At 41.5% G+C, this 20,166-nt stretch overlaps 2 protein-coding genes and 1 long non-coding RNA gene across 3 annotated transcripts in view; 2 read left to right on the plus strand and 1 right to left on the minus strand.

Annotated features, from left to right (window-relative positions):
* Nucleotides 1–12,850, plus strand: part of naa15b (N-alpha-acetyltransferase 15, NatA auxiliary subunit b) — a 37,955-nt gene extending 25,105 nt beyond the window's left edge. The window contains exons 13-20 of the mRNA XM_050044255.1: nucleotides 1,400–1,528; nucleotides 2,132–2,345; nucleotides 2,453–2,646; nucleotides 2,790–2,898; nucleotides 3,255–3,353; nucleotides 3,550–3,693; nucleotides 6,325–6,422; nucleotides 11,220–12,850. Coding sequence (XP_049900212.1) covers nucleotides 1,400–1,528; nucleotides 2,132–2,345; nucleotides 2,453–2,646; nucleotides 2,790–2,898; nucleotides 3,255–3,353; nucleotides 3,550–3,693; nucleotides 6,325–6,422; nucleotides 11,220–11,417 — 1,185 coding nt within the window. The 3' untranslated portion in view covers nucleotides 11,418–12,850. The remainder of the gene's footprint in view (nucleotides 1–1,399; nucleotides 1,529–2,131; nucleotides 2,346–2,452; nucleotides 2,647–2,789; nucleotides 2,899–3,254; nucleotides 3,354–3,549; nucleotides 3,694–6,324; nucleotides 6,423–11,219) is intronic.
* The window catches only part of LOC126390157 (uncharacterized), a 698,278-nt gene continuing 684,581 nt past the window's right edge, over nucleotides 6,470–20,166 (minus strand). The window contains exon 3 of the long non-coding RNA XR_007569933.1: nucleotides 6,470–10,154. This is a non-coding gene — a long non-coding RNA (uncharacterized LOC126390157). The remainder of the gene's footprint in view (nucleotides 10,155–20,166) is intronic.
* Nucleotides 13,502–17,491, plus strand: LOC126390146 (ras-related protein Rab-33B-like). The gene is made up of 3 exons (XM_050044310.1): nucleotides 13,502–14,483; nucleotides 16,642–16,820; nucleotides 16,956–17,491. The coding sequence occupies exons 1-3, from the start codon at nucleotides 14,265–14,267 to the stop codon at nucleotides 17,281–17,283; spliced, it is 726 nt and encodes a 241-aa protein (XP_049900267.1). The 5' UTR covers nucleotides 13,502–14,264; the 3' UTR covers nucleotides 17,284–17,491.

The following is a 20,166-nucleotide window of genomic DNA, read 5'->3' on the forward strand; positions in this document are numbered from 1 at the left end:
GTCGAAACAGACCTTTTGATCATCCACCACAGATTTTCAATGGGGCTCATGTCCAGGGATTGAGCTGGCCACTCTAAGACCTGGATATTGTGCTCCTGCAGCCAAGTTATATGGTGGTATATTTATTTATTTATTGCATTGCACTGTTCTCTTTTAAAGTGTTTTAACTTGCGAAACAGTATTTCGTTTTTATGTACCTGCATAAGAATGACAAATAAAGTGAACCAACCAAGTTCTACGTGTGACAAGGGGCATTATCTTGCTGAAACATCCAGTTTTTACCTCGACGGAGCAGTGCACATGCAGAGGGGAGCATATGGGTTTTGAGAATGGCACAATACTTGGCAGAGTTCAATGTGCCATCACAGACAGTGAGATGACCAACACCAGCAGCACTCATACATCTCCAAACCATAATACTGCCTCCGCCATGCTTGACGGTAGGTACTGTACCTGCTGGAGATAATGCTTCGCCTGGCCTTCTGCGTACCCTTACATTAGCAGGAGGAGGATTAAGCTGGAAACTGGACTCATCCGACCACAGAATCTTCTGCCAGTTCCTTGCTGTCCAGTTCTTGTGTGCTTGGGCCCAACGATGCCGGGCAAACCTGTGACTCATTGATCAGGGGCTTCTTGACAGCCTTGCAGGACCTAAAGCCATGATCTAGGAGTCGGTCACGCACAGTGCAGGTGGAACACTGGACACCAGTTTGGTTTTACCACTGCTCCTGAAGCTCATGTGATGTCATTTGGTGGTTTTCCCTGCACATGCGGATCAGGATGCGGTCATTTCTTGCTGAACAAACCCTTGGACGCCCAGATCTTGGTTTGTCTTCCAAGCAATAGGTTTGTTTGTATTTCTGCAGAGTGTATCCAACTGCTGAAGGACTGTATCTGCACTTTCTGGCTATCTGGTGGCAGCTGTACCCTTCCTGGCTGAGAATCTGTATCTTTGTGTTTTCCTGCATTAGGTTCCTTGTTTTAGCCATTTTTGTATCTGTAGAACTTTCAAACATGCTGGCTTTACATAGACACAAAGCATGGCAACAAAAATACTGTCTGCCTTCCTTCATTGGTGGATCAGTGGTACCAAAACGACTCAATACTCAAAATTTCTTGTGTATCTTTATGGAACCAATCAATTTAATTTTAAAAAATTGAAGCTGCCTGCAGCAACACACAGGCCAAGCACTCAGCCTGTTCCAAACAGACATGTTTTGAACAGGCACTGCTCTAGTAATAACAGATTTACAATAATAAAAAATGACTATTCGCCCTATAATTTGTTTGTCAGAGACTAGTCATTTTGCAGTAGTTGGCATGGTTAATTAGCTTGTCCCTGTTATGCCATTTACTTTGTTCAAGTATGTGGTTTTTTTTATTCTCTGTCGTTGTCCAGGAGGGAGCGTCAGCAGTGGAGAACCTCAACGAGATGCAGTGTATGTGGTTCCAGACAGAGTGTGCACTAGCCTACAAGGCCATGAACAAGTTTGGGGAGGCCCTCAAGAAGTGCCACGAGATTGAAAGGGTGAGTCCTCAGTATCAGGGATTCTAGTTGATGCATTATGACCAGGCCCTCAGGAAAGCCCTTCAGCCTTGCAGCCAATTTTTTTCCAGTGGCCACTCTCACAGTATTGCAGTGAAAAAAAATCCCCTGTGGCCAAAAAGCATTTTTCCCATAGACCAACATTGTAAAAGACACATCTGTAAAGCTGTTGACAGAACACCTCAATCTGGTAAATTTATGAGTTTTTTTCTGAATTTGTTAGCCATGGTGGTTTTATAGTTGTTAAACTTACCCGTAATAGAGAGATACAATCTAAAAATCCTTGAAGTCATCACAATGTAAAGCCTATGAGCTGAGAGGGAATTCATGGGCGGGGCCAGTGGGAGAACCACTACTGTGTATATTCAGTGGGCACATACCACAGAAGTAAACCTGGAAGCAAGAGAACCTTTTGGTGTATGCGCCATGTTGGTGTCTGTTAAAATTTATGATTATGACATGCAATTTTTGCGACACTCCTGAGACTCCTTAGCCCACCCACATTAAATATTTTGTATGTATGGGTCAAATTCTCAATTGGTTGTTTTTTGTTACATCTTCCTCATTTTCCCCCTCTCTTCTCAGCATTTTGTGGAGATCACAGACGACCAGTTTGACTTCCACACCTACTGCATGAGGAAGATGACGCTACGCTCTTATGTGGACCTATTGAAGCTGGAAGACGTGCTGCGGATGCATCCCTTCTACTACAAGGCTGCCATCAGTGCCATCCAGATCTACCTGAGCCTCCACGACAATCCCCTGACTGACGACAGCAAGGAGCTGCAGGCTGACACTGGTGAGGGGCAGTCACATTTGCACCACTGAGATTCCAATACATTTTAAATGCTCTCCTGGACAAACAAGACATTTTGTCCATCGCTAACATCTTGCTGTCCTCTCTAGCAAACCTTTCGGACAAAGAGCTGAAGAAGCTGAGAAACAAACAGCGGAGAGCCCAGAAGAAGGCCCAGCTGGAGGAGGAGAAGAAAAATGCAGAGAAAGAGAAACAGCTCAAGAACCAGAAAAAGAAAAAGGAGGATGATGATGAGGAGATAGGAGGGCCCAAGGAGGAGCTAATACCTGACAAGCTGGTCAAGGTCAGAAAAGAGGAGTCATAAAAAGTTCAGTCAGTGGCGATGCAATAAAAATTGAATCGAATAGCAGCTGATTAAGTGAGCAGAATCAGTTGTGACGTTGACTGTTTTGCTTTGTGTGGTACTTTGTCATTTCCCCTTTACAGGTAGAAAATCCACTGGAAGAAGCTGTCAAGTTCTTGATGCCTCTCAAACACCTAGTCAAGGACAAAATAGACACACACCTACTGGCCTTTGAGATCTACTTCAGGAAAGGTTGGAAAAGCACATTTGAATGATAATTGAATGACTTTTCTTTTAGTTCTTACCTTAACACTTAACACAATGAGGCTGGGGCAGTTCGTCGACGTAATCAACAATCCATAAGCACAAGCATCCACCAAAAACTTAGTGAAAATCAATGTTCATAACTATTTGAAAAAAATAGTTCAGATCAAGGTCTAAATTAAGTCTTATATTAATCTAGTAATATAAAACCTTTAGAATAATGGATACATTAATAGTTAGATTAATTGACTAATCAATAAAATAATCATTAAATTAATCAATAAAAGAATAATCGTTAGGTGCCACCCTGTAACACAGATTCACAATCCTTCTTCTCCTTTCAGAAAAATACCTGTTGATGCTCCAGTCAGTGAAGAGAGCAGTGGCCATTGACCCAGACCACCCGTGGTTACACCAGTGTCTAGTACGCTTCTTTAAAGGAGGTAAGAAAGGGGGTTCCTTATTTATACTGCAGTGCACCATATGTAGCATATCTTTTGTTGGTTTCATGTCCTTATAACTTGCTCCCCACCAACCTCTTATTTCCCTTATTCTTACTTCTTTTTGATGTCTTTGTTTGCTGTATTCTTCCCACCATTGCTCACATCTCACTCATCTTCCTCACTTACCATCTTTCAGTCTCAGAAAGCAAAGAGCTACCAGAGGTGGTCAGGACGGTGCTGAAGCAGGAGATCACCCGGCTGTTCGGAGACAGCAATGCCATGAGCTTCAACCAGGCCTACCTCACCAAGCACTCAAACTCCATACCACACCGACTGGCTGGTAGGTCTCTCACACACACAATGTTAGTAAAGGACAGGTTCACATTTCACTAAGCTGTCCAGAGTCCTCTGCCTGTCTATATTTTCCTCGGATGATGGCTTTTAGCGTTGATATCACCTAGGCTTTGATGTGGGAACTCCTTCCCTTCAGCCTTTCTGGTGGTCAGATACAGCTTTAAATAGGCCTTGAAGCTGCTGATTTTTTGGGGATTGGCACGACTCCCAATAAACATTTTCTTGAAATATACTTGCTTTGTAGTTTAGAATCATTTGGAATAGCAACTCCACCTCATCGTCCATCCAGACAAACGTTTGTGTGGTAGCCATTTTGTTTGTTTATACCTCACTGCTCTTTAGAAGGAAGCGTACGTGAGCAGGCGCATGTTGTATCATTACAAAGCCACACCTTCAACTACTGGCCTGGCATGTATACTACAGCAATTTAAGTCATTTTTTCGGATCTATGTGCATGGTAGTTGTTAACAAAATGTTGTCGTCTGAACTTTAAAGTGTAAAGGGGAAACGTCTTCATTCTCAGTGGATCGTTTCTGTGTAAATGTGGCCTTAGTGAGGTTAATAAAATATTGACACAATTTAAAATATATGAATTAGTGTCCTTGTGATTAGAAGTAGTCCTCTTTTCCCGTTTTTCATTAAACCAAACGTGAACCTTCCCCTATCACAGATCTCTTACACATTCTTCTCACCGCACAGTATCCAGAATGCCTGTCATGTTGATGAGTTGATGAGACATAGAATCTGACTCTATTTTTCCAGCATAAACCTTTTCACAGCCTTGACCTGGTGGTTGGTAATTAATTACATAAATCATCTTTGGATATTTCAATCTTGAGTCCTGTTTTTTTGTCTATCTCTCTAACACTGAAACTACTCTCCCAACACTCTTGTTGAATGCATGTTACTGTATCACAGGGACTATTTTGGTTCACAAAAGACATATGTTTCTCTCTTTTTAAAACACTCTCAGTAGAGATTCACAGATTTCAATTTTCTTGCCTGATTCTGATTTTCTTTCTTTCTAAGAACAATAATTAAAATCATACACAGGCATATTTGGAGCTTTTCTTTAAAGCCACTGGAAACTTGTCTTAAAATAGTAAAAATGCATATATGTAATCAAAGATGAGCATCCACAAAAATCTGAGTGAAAATCAGTGTTCATAATTATGAGAAAAATAGTTCAGAAACAGGTAATTTGGCTGCTCAGGATTATGGTGGCGTGATCAGATTACACTTGATTGACAGCTCCCTTTCAGCTCAGGCAGTGTTATCCCTTTATTTTCCTTTCAATCACTTGTGGTAAACATTTTGCTGCCACAGAATAAACTACCAACTCTATCAAATGGACCCCACTTGGTTAGAAAGCTAACTAGGCTAACTAGATTACAAGGTTAGATTTCCCAAATCTCTGTTTTTCTTCAATTGGTGCAGTGCCCATTCAAAAGCTGCCTGTTCAGAACAGAAACTATGATTGTTTGGCCTGTGGTGTTGCAGCTTGAAGCTTTCTGGAGAGCGTTCATCCAAACCGCTTCACACTCAACACTATACTTCTTTGGGTGCAGAGCAGCACACCTGGACTCAAACGGTTTTAGATTCATTATGATGTTTAGATATGAAATGTTGAATTATTGTGTTTTTATTCATTGTACTCTAAAATAAGTTACCAAAGGCCAAAGCACTTAAAAAAATGTGCAACTCAGTGCTACACTTCTTACTTAATGTATGCTTCTGCTTCTTTTTAATAGGATAACATTATACTATACATTTACCAGACAGAGACATGTTACTGGTTACACTGCAGATTCAGATTTGAATCACAAAATATAACAATTAAAATATGGTGTTTTCATTTATGAAACTATCCAGCACTATATAAAGCTCCACCTAAAATGGGCTTTCAAGTAAATTTAAGCACATTGTGCCTTCATCGCCTCTTATTTTCCTCCCGCCCCCGTTTCAAGCATCACTTAACACATGCATTAAATGATTTTTTTAACGCCTGTATGGTGTAGAAAGAAAAACTTGACATTATGTATAGCAAACAATTTATTTAAATGGTGTAAGGACCACAGAATAGTTTGAGAGCTAACAAAACTTAAAATCATGCAGCTCATATCCACAGAGAGAGAAACAGAGACAGCAGTGTAACCTGGTCGCTACATTTTTATAGAGTTCTCTGCAGATACAGACACAAGTACACACTGCTAGGGTTTTTTTGTTTGTTTGTTTGTTTTTTAGGAAAATCCTGCAGAGTATGCATTTAACACAGGAGCTTTCAAACCCCATGCAGCATGCATGGAAATGAATTCCAATTCGGGTTGCAGCAACTGTGACAGTAGAGAGGTACGGTCTATGCAGCTGTTCACGACATGAACCATTGTATGTAAATTTAATCAACACAGGATCAGCTTTATCTGAAACTGTCTGGCCAGTCACCGATCATGGCTGATTAAGCTAAAAACCAGGCAGTTCAGGTCACTGTCCGATCAATCGATGCATCTCTAACTTTCGGATACCTAAAAAAACAATCTTGGTTCTTCAGGTCACATTCCTTGTTGAGTTTTTAAAAAAATGCTTTGTTTCAAATACACACACTTTCTCCCTTCTGCAGCTGCTAAGATGATGGTGTATCTGGACTCGTCGACGGAAACGAAGGCAGCAGAGCTGGCTACTGCACTAGATGAGTCACTCAACAACAGAACCATAGAGGTACGTATTCATGGAAATATGCAATGTAATAGTTGTTTGGTAAAAAAATATGAAATACAATGGTAGCAATAATACAGTGATCCCACAGTGGAAATAATTATATATGTGCAGTCCTTACAATACTGAAAAAAAATTATATATGGTAAAGAATCTGATACTCAGTATAGTCCCTATGTAGCAAACTCATTTCTAGATAAACTTGGATTTAAGTCAAGATCTCAATTTCTGGTCATTGTGGGGCTTTGTCTGATTTTTTTTTCTCAAACTCTCAAATTCAGAGGATAAATCCAGTTTCGAAGCATTTAAAGGCATGTAACAGTAGCTGTGGCTCAGGAGGTAGTGCAAGTCATCCACTAATTTGAAGAATAGTGGTTTGATGTCCGGCTCCTCCAGTTTGCATTTCGAAGTTTCCTTGGGCATGATACTGAACCCAAAATCACGCCTGATGGCTGTTCCATTGGTTTGTGAATGTATAACTAATGAGCAGGTGGTAATTTGTATGGTAGCCTGGACCACCAGTGTGTGAATGGGTGAATGTGGCATGTCATGTAGAGTGCTTCAAATGGTCAGAAGACTAGAAAAAAGCTTTAGAAATAATGAAAATCCATTTACCAAGTCCATGATTACAAGCTAGCAGCAAACACTTTACCACCGTGCTCTTGGAGAGTGCTACTGTCCCTCACTCAATCACTCTTGGTTTTCCTGAAATAATTAGTGAAAGGCTTGATGTTACAGTAACAAGGCAGAAACCAGGACACTGGGTTTACATCTGATTTCAGTTGGCAATGGCAATTTTATTTATATACCACATTTCATTACACGTAAACTCAAAGTGCTTTACAATGAAAAACAACAGATAAAAGAAGATATGAGAACATTAAGTTTGCTTTTAAATGTGGACACAGTTGTGCTCAAAGTCAGCAGGCAGCTTGTTCCAGAGTGACATGAGAGGCCTAAAGAGAGAGAGCTAAATTATTAAAGACCGTAGTATTGATCAGCGCTAATGGTATCGGTTCTTTTGTGCCGGCGCTGATCTCCTCTACACACATCCACACACATCCACACACACACACACACACACACACACACACACACACCGACACAACACGGTAACCGGTGAACAGCCGAGCGGCCGCGGTGGAAACAAAGTGAAGATAACTTGAAAATGACTCCAGTTGACGGCAGCTACACTCGTTACTGTAAGTGACATTAACCCTTAGGGAGTAAGAAGCCAATAATTTATCAATACATGTGTTCAGCAAGCATGAACATGTAAACATGTAGACAGCGATATTCAATATGCTCCACCCACAGTCTCTCATCCACCGACACTAATGTTATGTCTTACACAAGGACACAGCACGCTAGTTCAGCTGATAGCCAATTGTTACTAATAAGCTCAAATGACAGCTGTCTGTATGTAGACTAACTTAGTTTGACCCTTATTTTAAAATACTTTTAAACTTAGCTGCTGGCTCCAACTCTCTACCAGCACGTAACCAGCCAAGCTGGCGGAGCCAAATACAGGGCACACTCAGCGGTGAAACCCGTGTACACGTTTACATGAAAAAAATTACCCACTCTAAACATTTAGAGATTTTTGTACACGAACTCACCCCATCATCTACGTCATCACGCTAATTTAAATAAATTTTCCGCAACTTTGAGGTGCGGTGGAAATGCAAACCGCACAGCTTACCAGGAATTCTTTTACCCAGGTAAACAAATTCCTGGTAAGAAAAGTTCCTGGAAATGTTGGTGGAAAGGGGGCTTATGAAAACCTCTCACACCCCACCCCACTTATGTTAGTTTTTAACGGCTTAGCAATGCACATTAAAATACAACAACAGTGTTTAAACTTTTGTCAATATAGGCATGCTACGCATCGTTAGCTCAGTTAGATTCTCCACAAATACATCGCTTAGTTGAATTTACAGAAAGTGTAATGAGTATCAAAGTATAATTCATTCCGATTTACCGGGTAAACGAGATATGTGAAAAACAGTGGTGACTCCCTACTGTTGAAGCTGTCAGAGAGTCTAAATATGTGTCAGTTCGATTATTTACATTCCTTTATTCTGTAAAGGACAAACGATCAAAATAATCAAAACGATTTTCACAAAATTAATCCAAGTTGTGATTATTGTCAGTGAAGTCCATTGCTAACTGTATGCTAACTTCCTTCGTCAAACAGACCGTAGTTCTACTGACATGAAATATATTTTCTCAACTTCCTTCTCAGTCTTGTTGGGTATGCTTGTTTTCGTTTCCATGCTGGCTACCAAATCAAAGTGTCCCCAAGCTTTTCTGTCCAATTTTTTCACCCCGGGACAGCCCCTGCAGTATAGTTTGCAGTTCTTGCAGTTTAGAAGGCCTATAGGCTCTGTCAAGTATTTTTGCAGCCACCGTACTGCAAACTTTTAAGGCATTTTTCTCAGTCATGGCTCAGTGACAGTCATTATGTAATGTGAAGTCTTACACTTAATATTGGGAGTATGAAAACAATAGTGATATAATTACAAAGTCTTGAATCTCCCCTTTCCAACCAGGGTTGGAAATTAGCCAAGTGCCAAATGGGGTAAATTTTCCATTTGGCGAGAAAATCCTGGAAGGCTACCTGCACACTGGTGGGTTAATGTTTGTACCAAAATAGTCATGGAATAAAAAAAATATTTCTTTGTTGTAAAAATGCTTCTTGGCATGAATCTTATACCTTTGGAAAGCCTGTCTATTTCCCTTTTAAATGGGGCCACATTTGTAAGGAACATGCATTTGTGGGATGAGCAGCAGAACTGAGTATGTGGGTTGCGCCCATAAAACATTTGTCACATCTTCTCTGCCAATGTCAAACAGCTTCTTTTTTTTTGTTGCTGTTGCTATTGACTCTTGTTTTGAGCTTCTGGTACCCCCAGGTGCACCTGATTGTCAGCACCTGTGAGCATGGGCCATGCTACAGTCAGTAGGTGTCTGCTCCAAGAATTGGCATGCCATGTTTGACGGATCTGGATAGGGCCTGTGCAATAGTGCAACTTCAAGCTGGTGTTCTGCAAAACCAAGTTGTGGCATTATTTTGAGTGAGCCCTAGTACCATCTGCAAACTGGAGGCCAAGCTCCATATAACAGGGAGTGTCAGAGACAGGCTGCAAAGTGGGCATCCCAAGAAGACAGCACCCCAAGAAGACCGTTTCCTCATCCTGTCAGCACTTTGAACCGTTGGCAGTCTTGTACAGATTTGCAGTCAAGGTTTCCAGGACGATATGGCTGACGTCTCTCTGCCCAGACAATCCAGAACAGAATACACACAGCCAGTCCCAGGTCTCATAGGGCTGCCAGGAGGCCTGCCATGACTGCCCTTCACCATCAGACCTGTTTGCGCTGGTGTCGGCAACACATGCACTGGAACTTGAAAATGTGGAGGAACATTATGTTCAGCGATGAGTCCAGACTCTGCCTACGGCAGTTTGGAAGGTAGAGTCAAAGTGTGGAGAACACACGGAGAACGCTTTGCTGATTGCTGCACCGACTAACATCTTTTGGTGGAGGCATTGTGATGGTGTGGGGCAGCATCTCCCTCACTGGAAAAACAAGGCTTGTCATCATTGGAGGCAATCTCAATGCAGAGAGATATCGAGATAAAATTCTGCAACCAGTGGCAATCCCATATCTCCACAGTCTGGGACCAAACACGATGACAACGCTCGCCCCCACAGAGCGGGGTTTATCAGAGACTACCTCCAGAATTTGGGAGTGGAGAGGATGGAATGGCCTGCCAGTAGTCCTGACCTCAACCCCACTGAACACTTGTGGGATCAGCTTGGGTGTGCTGTTCATGCCAGAGTGACCAACACAACCACGTTGGCTGTCTTGCGACAAATGCTGGTTGAAGAATGGGATGCCATCACACAGCAGTGTGTGACCAGCCTGGTCACACACTGCTGTGTAATGGCATCCCACACAACACACACACACACACAGCAGTGTGTGACCAGGCTGGTGACCAGCATGAGGAGGAGGTGCAAGGCGGTTGTGGCTGTATATGGTTCTTCCACATGCTACTGAGGCTCCTGTTTGTTAAATGAATAAATTGTTAAATAGCCAATATGTCTCGTTTCTTCAGACTTCAGTCATCCAATCCACCAAACAACAGACAACGGCAAAAAAAAAGCTGTTTGACATTGGCAGAGAAGACTTGGCAAATGTCATGGGCTCAACCCACATACTCAGCTCTGCTGCTCATCCCACAAATGCATGTTCCTTACAAATGTGGCACCTTTTTAAAGGGAAATAAACAGGCTTTCCAATGGTATAAGATTTATTGCCAAGAAGCATTGTTACAACAAATAAATATTCTACCAAACACAAATTTCCTTACCTTTTGTGCTTAGTTTATTATAATAGTTTTCCTTCAGATTTGTCTCTTGCCCCTTCTTTGGTCTGTATCCAGCATAATACCTTATCTCAAAGAAATGTATGGAAACAAATGTATATGTAACACAAAAAGGCAATTTATTGATCTAGCTGGTCAAAAATATGTTTGGCCAGTGGATTTTGTTTTCATTTACCAGCCCCCTTGTGGCAGCAATTAATTTCAGACACTGTTTCCAACAGTGAATAAAACTCCAAATGTATTTCTGGGTTGGTGTGACTGTAAATGATAAAGCAAGTCACATATTTCATCTCACCTACTGTAGATTGTATACAGCTCTGTTAATGGATCAGTCGGAATTAAAGTTCAACAATTTCCTAAATGTGTGGAACCTTTATTGTCATGTTTCATCATTTTTCTTCCCTCCTCAGATCTGTACAGAGATCCTGGAATGTCTTCGGAGTGGTGTGTTGGGCGACTGTACGGAGCGTGCAGAGTCGTACCGCGCAGAGTGTCACAAGCTTTACCCCTACACATTAGCTTTCACACCTCCTGGATACGAGGAAAACACAAAGATCGCCAACGGAGACATATCCACGGAAACGGAGGAGCTAGCCAATGAGATGTGAGCGCAACAGAACAACAAAGGATTAGAAAAGGAATTGAGCCGAATACAGAGCCTTGTGGTACGCCTGGCAGACATTTTGTAGAGCCAGACACAGGAAGCAAAAATGGGTGTTTCGTTCTTTGGCTCAGCTCAATCGGGTCTGTCCTGGCATGGCTTGTCTCTCCCACATGGTGAAAATCAGGACTGTGTGTGTGTGTGTGTGTGTGTGTGTGTGTGAGAGAGAGGGAGTGAGAGAAAGAGGGGAGGGGGATAACAGAATGGCCATTTTACTTTTTTTTAATAAAGCTGACAACCAAGCTGAATATGAAAATAAACAATAGTTATTGGCAAACTGTCGGGAGAAACTGTGACGGACTGTCAGTTTCCTTGGAGATGATCAATAACGGTGACAGCAACCACTCAAGTTTGACTTGATGCTGTTCCGACACGCCTATCGCATACTGCCTATCCCTTATTTTAAAAAGCTAATTTAAATGAAAATAGGACACAAATGTCGCTGGGGGACAGAAGACTGAGCTGAGAGGATCTGATCTTTGACAGATCTGTAGGAAGCTGAGCAGGAAGAGATACTGAGGACATCCAGCGACCACAAGCGAATCTGTATCTGCTGTACCGCTTCAGTAAACTGATCTACATGTGGCAGTGCAATGGAGTGTGTAAGGAAGGCCTGATCTCTGCAGGGGCACAGCACAAATGTCACCTCACATGTGAACAGTTTTTTTGTGTGTTTTTGATTTTTCTTTTTTTTTCCTTTTTTTTTTTTTCTTTTTTGGTCAGACTGTGCTTCCCTCACGGTTCCTGGTTAAACTTGGGAATATGTAATCCTCTGTCTGTTAATATGGAGCACCTTGTAGCACAGATTAAAAACTGTAAAGGTTGCGTGTTGTGCTCCATTTCAAATACACTGCTACTCTTAACATTTTTACGTAGTTCCGAGAGAGTTGGATAGATCTAAGCAATACCATAGACACCTTCCTGTCCATAATGGATCAATGATCTTCTTCTTATGATAATCATTTCTAGATCTGGTTGAAGTGGTTACACGGAGCCTCCTGGCAGTCACTTGTGTTGTTGCTGTTGTCACTGATAGAAATGGTTTTATCTGCATGAACACAGAGACTCTAACAGTCAGAGTGGAAACATCCTACTTCAGAGGGCTCTTTTCTGCAAATTCACATGGCTCCATTAAAGGTGAGAGTTCAGCATCCAACCCTGTTGCCCAAGTTGACAGAAGCAAAATTGTTACAAGGCGAGTAAACGTATGAGCATCTGAAATATGTTGTTTTACTTTTTCTGTTTCCCCCCTTTTCCCCACAATCTCTTTTCTTTCTCTTTTTTTTCTCTCATTTGGGTTCTAATGTGAAAGATGAAATCTGAGATGGCGATGTATGATACCTCTGGATTTTTGTATTAAAACCAAACAAATGAAAACAATTGACTTTTTACATCTGTTCGGAGCCACTGCTTACCTCACTGAGCTGCTGGTGTATTCCTAGCTGACAGGTCAGACTCAGCATTGTGGGTGAGGCTGACATCACACTCTTTGTCCTCAGACGTTATCACTTGGTGCTTCTCCAAGTCAAGGAAGGATCCTTAAACGGCCAAATTTCAAGGAGGCTACATCATCGAATCCCAACAAAGGACTGTTTCACTGTCAGGGATCCTTCGAATTCCACCACGGACTGAGTCCTTCCTTCAGGGCATTTACAAGGATGCATACATGTATCCTCTGCAGGCATTAAGTACCCACAATTCTTTGCACACAATTTGCCAGAATTCACGGCGGGGCCTCTTCAAGGATGCACACCGGGGCATTCCCTAGCCTGTTCCAGTGTGTGTTCACTGAATGCTGGGGAGGAGTCTCACTATAAATATAATAAACTGGAGCTTTCATGCTTTGATTACCTGCTGTGAAACAACATGACCCTCATCCATTTAAAATGAACGTTGGGTCTTCTGAGCTTATTTTGGTGAAAGTAATGTAAGTAGTGTAATAAGTAACTTAAGTTGCTTTACAATATTACTCTGTGTAGAGTAATATTGTAAAGCAACTTATCACTCTGAGATGAAGGTAACTTTTAATATGTAATACATTACATAATTAGAGTAACTTGCCCAACACAGTCACCCAGAACAGTGCCTGTAAGAGACGGGGACAGCAGGAGATTGATCTATGACAGTACATGCATTCCAGCAGTAGAGGGCAGCAGGCGTTCCTCTCACAGGGCAGGTGAGTGGATGAGGTAGCTGCCTTGGCCATCGCTGAGGTCGAGGTGTGAAGTTGTTAAACATATCTTATTTGTTTTTAATCCAGCATAGTGAGTGTTTGTGTGTCCAGCTACTAAGTGATTGATTAATATACACAGAGAGGCAGGTAGTCCATATTATGTCATATCCATCCGCTATGTTGGCTGTGCACAATGTCTCGGGTAGGTCCCACATCAATTAAAGATTTTAAGTGGACTAATGAAAGGTTTGGGGGTGATGTAACAAACGTATTTATCTATAATTTTTTTCAGAGGAATCCAGAATATTAGCCCAGAGTCGAAGACCCTATGCCGACGCCTGGCCGCTTGTCATTTGATCATCTCTCCACCCTCCGACACCAATCATCACAGTCTCAGTAAACCCTCCCTCAGGCTGCTCAGCACCGGGAGGAGGTTTCTAGGAGCTTTTGGACGGAAGGTTGCACTGAGCCATGTAAAGACTTTACCTCCTGAAGTCCTGCTGTAGTTGGTTCAGTCCTGTTGAAGCTGCATCTTTCCGAACCTTTGCTGGAGATCACGTGTGACGCGCAGCGCGTTTCTGCGCTTTGTTTACCGGTGAATTTTGTATGAAGGAAGGTTAAATGGAGTCATCCCTGGAGTTCTCCAGCTCTCTGGGCAGCGTGTCCTCATTGCTGACTCGCTGTCGGACTTTTAAAGTGCTGGTGATAGGAGACTCCGGGGTGGGGAAGACCTGCCTCACACACCGACTCTGCGCCGGGGAGTTCCCCAGCAGAGTGGAGGCTACCATCGGGGTGGACTTCCGCGAGAGACAGCTGGACATTCACGGAGAGAGAATTAAGGTAAGTAGTGATGTATGTGCATCACTTTTTTTTAAACAGTGGACAAACTATCAGACTAATTGTGTCAAACATTCACTTTACACCCAGCAGCGGTTCTCCAGCTGGTATTTAAATAAACTCACTGCTAATATATTTTCACTAAATATTTGCTCCTGTAGATTGTATGTTAATCACTTATAATTTTAACATTGAATTCTCTCACTATGCTCTTTATGGGCCAGATTGAATCACCCTGAACAAACGTAACTAAAACAAACCCCCACTATGTGTCAAAGAGAACAGCATATTCCTCATGCAGGTTACATGAGAATGTTTGTTTTCTAACAGTGACTTCATCATGTTTTATAGGTACTGCACTTTGATCTCCTGTTGGCTCTAAATATTCTTGTGGCCCTGCTGAGTTATTTGTCCCAGACTGACTGTGGATTCTCTTTCTGTGTTTGCAGAACTAATGCAGCCTTCAAATCACTGTGACCATTACATGTTTGATTCTACTGCATGTTTCTATTTTATCATCAGCATCAGAGAGCTGTCTGACTGATAAATGGTTCAGCTCTGATTTTAATCCAGAAGTTGTGACAGGATTAATTAGAGCCCCACTGTGTAAACACAGTTAGGGACTTTTATTTGATGAGTCTATATTAAAAGTGTGGGTGTTAGTTGGCTCATGCTGTTTCCTGAGTGTTTTGAAACTAGCACATGACAGAGGAAGTGTTTGTCTGTGGTGACTGAGGATTTCCTCAGAGCTTTAGGGTAGAAGAGGTTTCAAATTTTGCCCCAGATAATGTTATTGATAAGGGTATTAGACAAACTGTAAGTCTTCTGTTCAGACTGAACGTGTAGTTTAAGAAATATCTCAGTTTGGGTGTTAATCAAAAGTGTGTGTGTGTTTGTGTGGTGGTGTTGTTGTTGTTGTTTTTGTTTGTTTGTTTGTTTTGTGGCAAGTAACGTTCAATTCACTTAAACTGTTAATAAGACTTCTGGGCCCAGATCAGAATGATCCACATTTGGAAATCCCATGTTTTGCTATCCATGATCAGATAACCCATCTTTTGTATATTCTTTTTCAAGGCAACGTTATATTGGATCACCCTGATCCAGATACAAACTTTTTAAGATTACTAAATCCAAATAATCAGAGCTCTAAGTGGAACTACATATCACAATGTAGGCTGCTGACTGTGTATAGAACAGGCAGAATAGCCAGTGTGAGACAGCATGGGGTCTATACTTGTGAAAAATAAAGTGAGAAATGAAAGTTAGAATTAAAGTAATAATCTCAAGAATTTTAATTTAATGAATGTCTGTTAAGTCAGTATCACCATTGTCTACTTTATCACAGNTATATATATATATATATATATATATATATGTATATATATATAGCTGTCAAATCAAACCAAAATGATTAAAAATGATCATTTCAAAGATCTGTTTTGTTTTCTTTGGCTGCACCTTTGGCCATAAATGGTAATTGCAGTGTGTTTGTTGGCAGACTGCCTACATTGTGATTTGTACTCCCATTTAGAGCACTGGTTATTCAGATTTGGTCATCTTAAAAGTTTGTATCTGGATCAGGGTGATCCAATCCAATGTTGCTTTAAACAAACAGCACACAAGTATTATGGATTATTTGCTCCTGGTTAGCAAAACATGGGATTTACAAATCTGGATTAGTCTGATCCAGATTACATTTATATCAACTGGGCCCTGGTCTTGAAATACTGACAAACGACTCAGCGTCTTAAGGTTTTCCTTTCAAAACTGTATTTACGGCCTTTTATATCAAGTCCTGTCAAAGCACAGAACTAGTAATCATGTTTATGTTTACCAAATGTGTAAGTCATTTTTAGACAGAGTCAAAATGTGTGTCATCAATTGATTGACTTATCTTATTTTAGGAGACTATGACAAAACTCAACTTCCTTTGTTCCCTCTCAGTGATGACTCACGGTGTGTGTGTGTGTGTGTGTGTGTGTGTGTGTGTGTGTGTGTGTGTGTGTGTGTGTGTGTTTATGCCTGGTTTGGGGTATTTCAACACGTGATTTCCCTTAAGTTATTTCCTCTCTGCTTCCCTCCTTACGTTTGTGTCACGTCTGCCTCAGTGTCAGCCTACATGTCAATAATCCCTCACTTTTCCCCCCAACACCACCACCAGCTCCAGCTGTGGGACACAGCAGGACAGGAGCGTTTCCGTAAGTCTATGGTGCAACACTACTATCGTAATGTCCACGCCGTGCTCTTCGTATATGATGTCACCTGCCCTGCCAGCTTCAGAAGCCTAACTTCCTGGATAGAAGAGTGCAGGCAGAACTCCCTCGGGCAAGAAATCCCCAGGTAATGTACTATTACTGCATTCAATCAGATCAAATTCTTTGTAGTTTAGTCAACATCCGATAACCATATTACCTTATGCAAGGCACAAAATCATCACCCATATTTATTCCTTTCTGCTGCCCTTTCTCTTCCCAGGTTCTTGGTGGGTAATAAGAGTGACCTCCGTGATCCCAGCAAGACTGACAGCCAGGTGAGCAAGGAGCAGGCGATGAGCTTCGCCAAAGCCAACGGCATGATGTGTTTTGAGACGTCCGCCAAGAACCCCCTTAACAAATATGGGAATGCTCAGAAAGGTGACGGGGAGCTTCTGTGTCAGCAGGATAAGGTGGATGACATTGTTGTTGCTGTTGGTGCCAAACTGAAGAGACAGAAGAAACCTTTAGCAGCAAACCCCTCGGCGTACGGCTCCTTTAAAGTCATGAGCAAGAAGAGAGCAGAGAAGGAGCTGCGGACTTGCTGCTGAGAGGGGGGAAGAGAAATGTGATGTTCTTGTGTTTAGCTCTTTCTAAGTGCATGATTGTGTGTGAATGTAAGTGTGTTTGTGTGAGGCAGAGAATGACCACGTTGTGCATAATATTCATTTTTGACCAAAGACAAAATTGCAGATCATTTACACTGGAAATACAGTTTCTGTTAGTCCCACACAGAAATTAAATTTTTATACTCTTAAATATGTGAGAGGTCCTGTTTTGGAAATATTTTGTATATTTGTGATCTTATTGTTTACAATCACTGTAAAATTAAAGCCTGTCAATGGAAACATTTTGTGAGGGCTCTGATCCAGGTGACCTTTCAGACAGTCATGAATGGAGAGTTTGTCGCGTGGGGGTTGAAAATACTATGCATTAGCAATGTAGCCAGCTATATATATATAAGGGTCTGGGTGCAACCCCAAGCCGGGCAGATCAGCCAAAATAAAGAAACTCAACCAACCTGGAATAATAATAAAAAATAATAATAATAATAATAATAATGATAATATTAATAATAACAACATAAATAAATAATCTGCAGACAAAAAAAATATGGAAACTGCAGTTGTAACAATATAACAATACAAAATTTTAGTCCAAACTTCATATCAGTAACCATTAGATGCAGCAATAACCTGGTTGAGCCTGCCGGACTCTGCTGACCCTGTTCTGGAGTATTCTGATGACGCCCTGTTTATTTATTATTATGTAATTATTGGAATTGGTGGTAACAGGGCAAAGGTAGGTTTTAATAGTAGTAGTTTTAATATACTTTCGTCCCCTTTTGTCTTTTTTTTCTTTTTTCCCCCCTTCCCCTGTAGAGTAAAGACACAGACACAAACACACACATGGCAGTCAACATAAACTTGTCCCCTTATTCCCTGACAACACTTAATTTACCGGCCTGTATTCACTTTTGTATTCAGTGTAGCTAGCATGATGGACTTTTGGTTTCGTAAGGCATCCATGCAGGGGCATGTCCATGTAGGGGGAAAGTGGAAGTGATTACGCAGGGTCCCTATAGGAGGGGCCCCTCAAAAAGCCTGGAATGAAAAGTTTGGATTTATTTGCAATTTTTTATTTGTAAGTAATTAGTGCCACAACTAAAAGACTGAACTTTGCGTAAAAAAAAAAAAATAGCGGAGGCTCTCTGAGGCCCCTCTCCCTTAAAGGCGCAAAATGGTTTAGTACGACTCTGCACTAGGATTCATCTCTAAACACAGCCAGAGCTGAGTGAGTGACTGCTTATGGCGCTGGAGCACCAACGTACACTGTCATGTCTTTCCCCAAGACAGGGAAATCAGGGTTCTAAATAAATTAGAAAGAAGAAAAAGAAAGGAGAAGGAAAGAAAGCAGACTCTGTAAAGGAAGTTGTGTGAGAGAGACGGACCAAGAGAGGAAGAGTAGGGGGCCCACAGAGACTGCTTATGCATTGGGCCCAGAATTTGGTGCTACGCCCCTGCATCCATGTTTGTTCTCCTTATAGGTGCTAACATATTATTTAGTACCAAGTCGGATAAATTGAGTTAACAGAAAAATCTGGATAAGTCATCAGAAGTAGTTCAACATTTTGCAGGTAGAGAAATAAACAAGGGATCTTGATCTACTATAAATATTAGAGTAAGTGCCCCTTTTAACATATACTCAAGCAACTGTAGAGATAGCTGAACAGTTAATGTACAGATACATGATGAAAACTAATTCTTTATTTCACTGTGTTTGATGCACAAATGAAGCTGGGAAAAGGCTTAAAAGGTTTTTATAAAACCTGTGAAAACTCAAATAATGACAGCTTATCCACTCACTTTAAAAATCATCTTTCTGTCCTGACTCACAATATGTTGCTCTGTATATGAGTAACTTTGGAACAGTGGTGTTATGGTGTGGTATGATCTAATCCTAGTTGTTGAGGGTTTCCCACCCCAGGACCATGTCCAAATGGACAAAACATCACAGCAGTCATGCACCAGTCTTGTGCATGAGCAGTGTGGGCAGCGTTTATCACATGTGCTGTGATTGTGTGTCCAATCGGTGATTCAGAGGCCGTCACATGATGAAAGTCTTCTGCTCAGTGAACGAGGCAGCTGTAGATCCTATTACACACCAAAGGTAATGGCAGCAGAGTATTTGTGTGTGAGTAAGTGAGTGAGTGAGTGAGTGAGTGAGTGAGTGAGTGCATTTGCGCACATGCAGGTGTCACATTTGTGCAACATTCAACAGCCAACTGGTAGATGTCTTACTCAATACTCAGGGGAGATGACATCTGGAGGAGGATAGTATTTTTTAGATTTGTCCAATTAACAGTAATTTTAAACTTAAATTTTAAATAAAAAGCAATGAGCTTAAAGGCATACTACGCAGGATTTGTCACTTCCTGTCTGTAATAACAACGTTCAAACATGGCTCTTCTCCTTGGTTCAAAGAGACTGACAGAGCTCTCTGTAGGTCAAGGGATGTAGAGAGTGAATGAAGAGAGGGAGCAGGGTTAACGAAAACAAACTAGTGCATCAGACCAATAAAACATTAAGTTGTATTTCCCTGAACGTTAAAGCAACACAATGGAGGATTGCGCTTTTTACCTCATGGGGTCCCCCTACAGATGAAAAACGGTATTGTCTGTCGCAAAAATCTTTCTGCGCGTGCATCTGTTGACAAGCGAATGATACCAGTGTACTTCCTGAAGCTGGCCGTGTAATGCGCGATCATCATGTCTTCAAAACAGGTAATGTAGCCTTATAGCATTTTGTACATACATGATTAGGCCGATTGCTTTATTTATTTATTCATCTTAGAAACTCAGAAATGAGTTGCTCTCTGCATGTCAGGGCTGACCTCCTCCTCACAGCATGCGCGCGCACAGACACAAACACACA

The sequence above is a fragment of the Epinephelus moara genome, chromosome 5 (assembly GCF_006386435.1).
Source record: "Epinephelus moara isolate mb chromosome 5, YSFRI_EMoa_1.0, whole genome shotgun sequence".
NCBI classification, from domain to species: Eukaryota; Metazoa; Chordata; class Actinopteri; order Perciformes; family Serranidae; genus Epinephelus; species Epinephelus moara.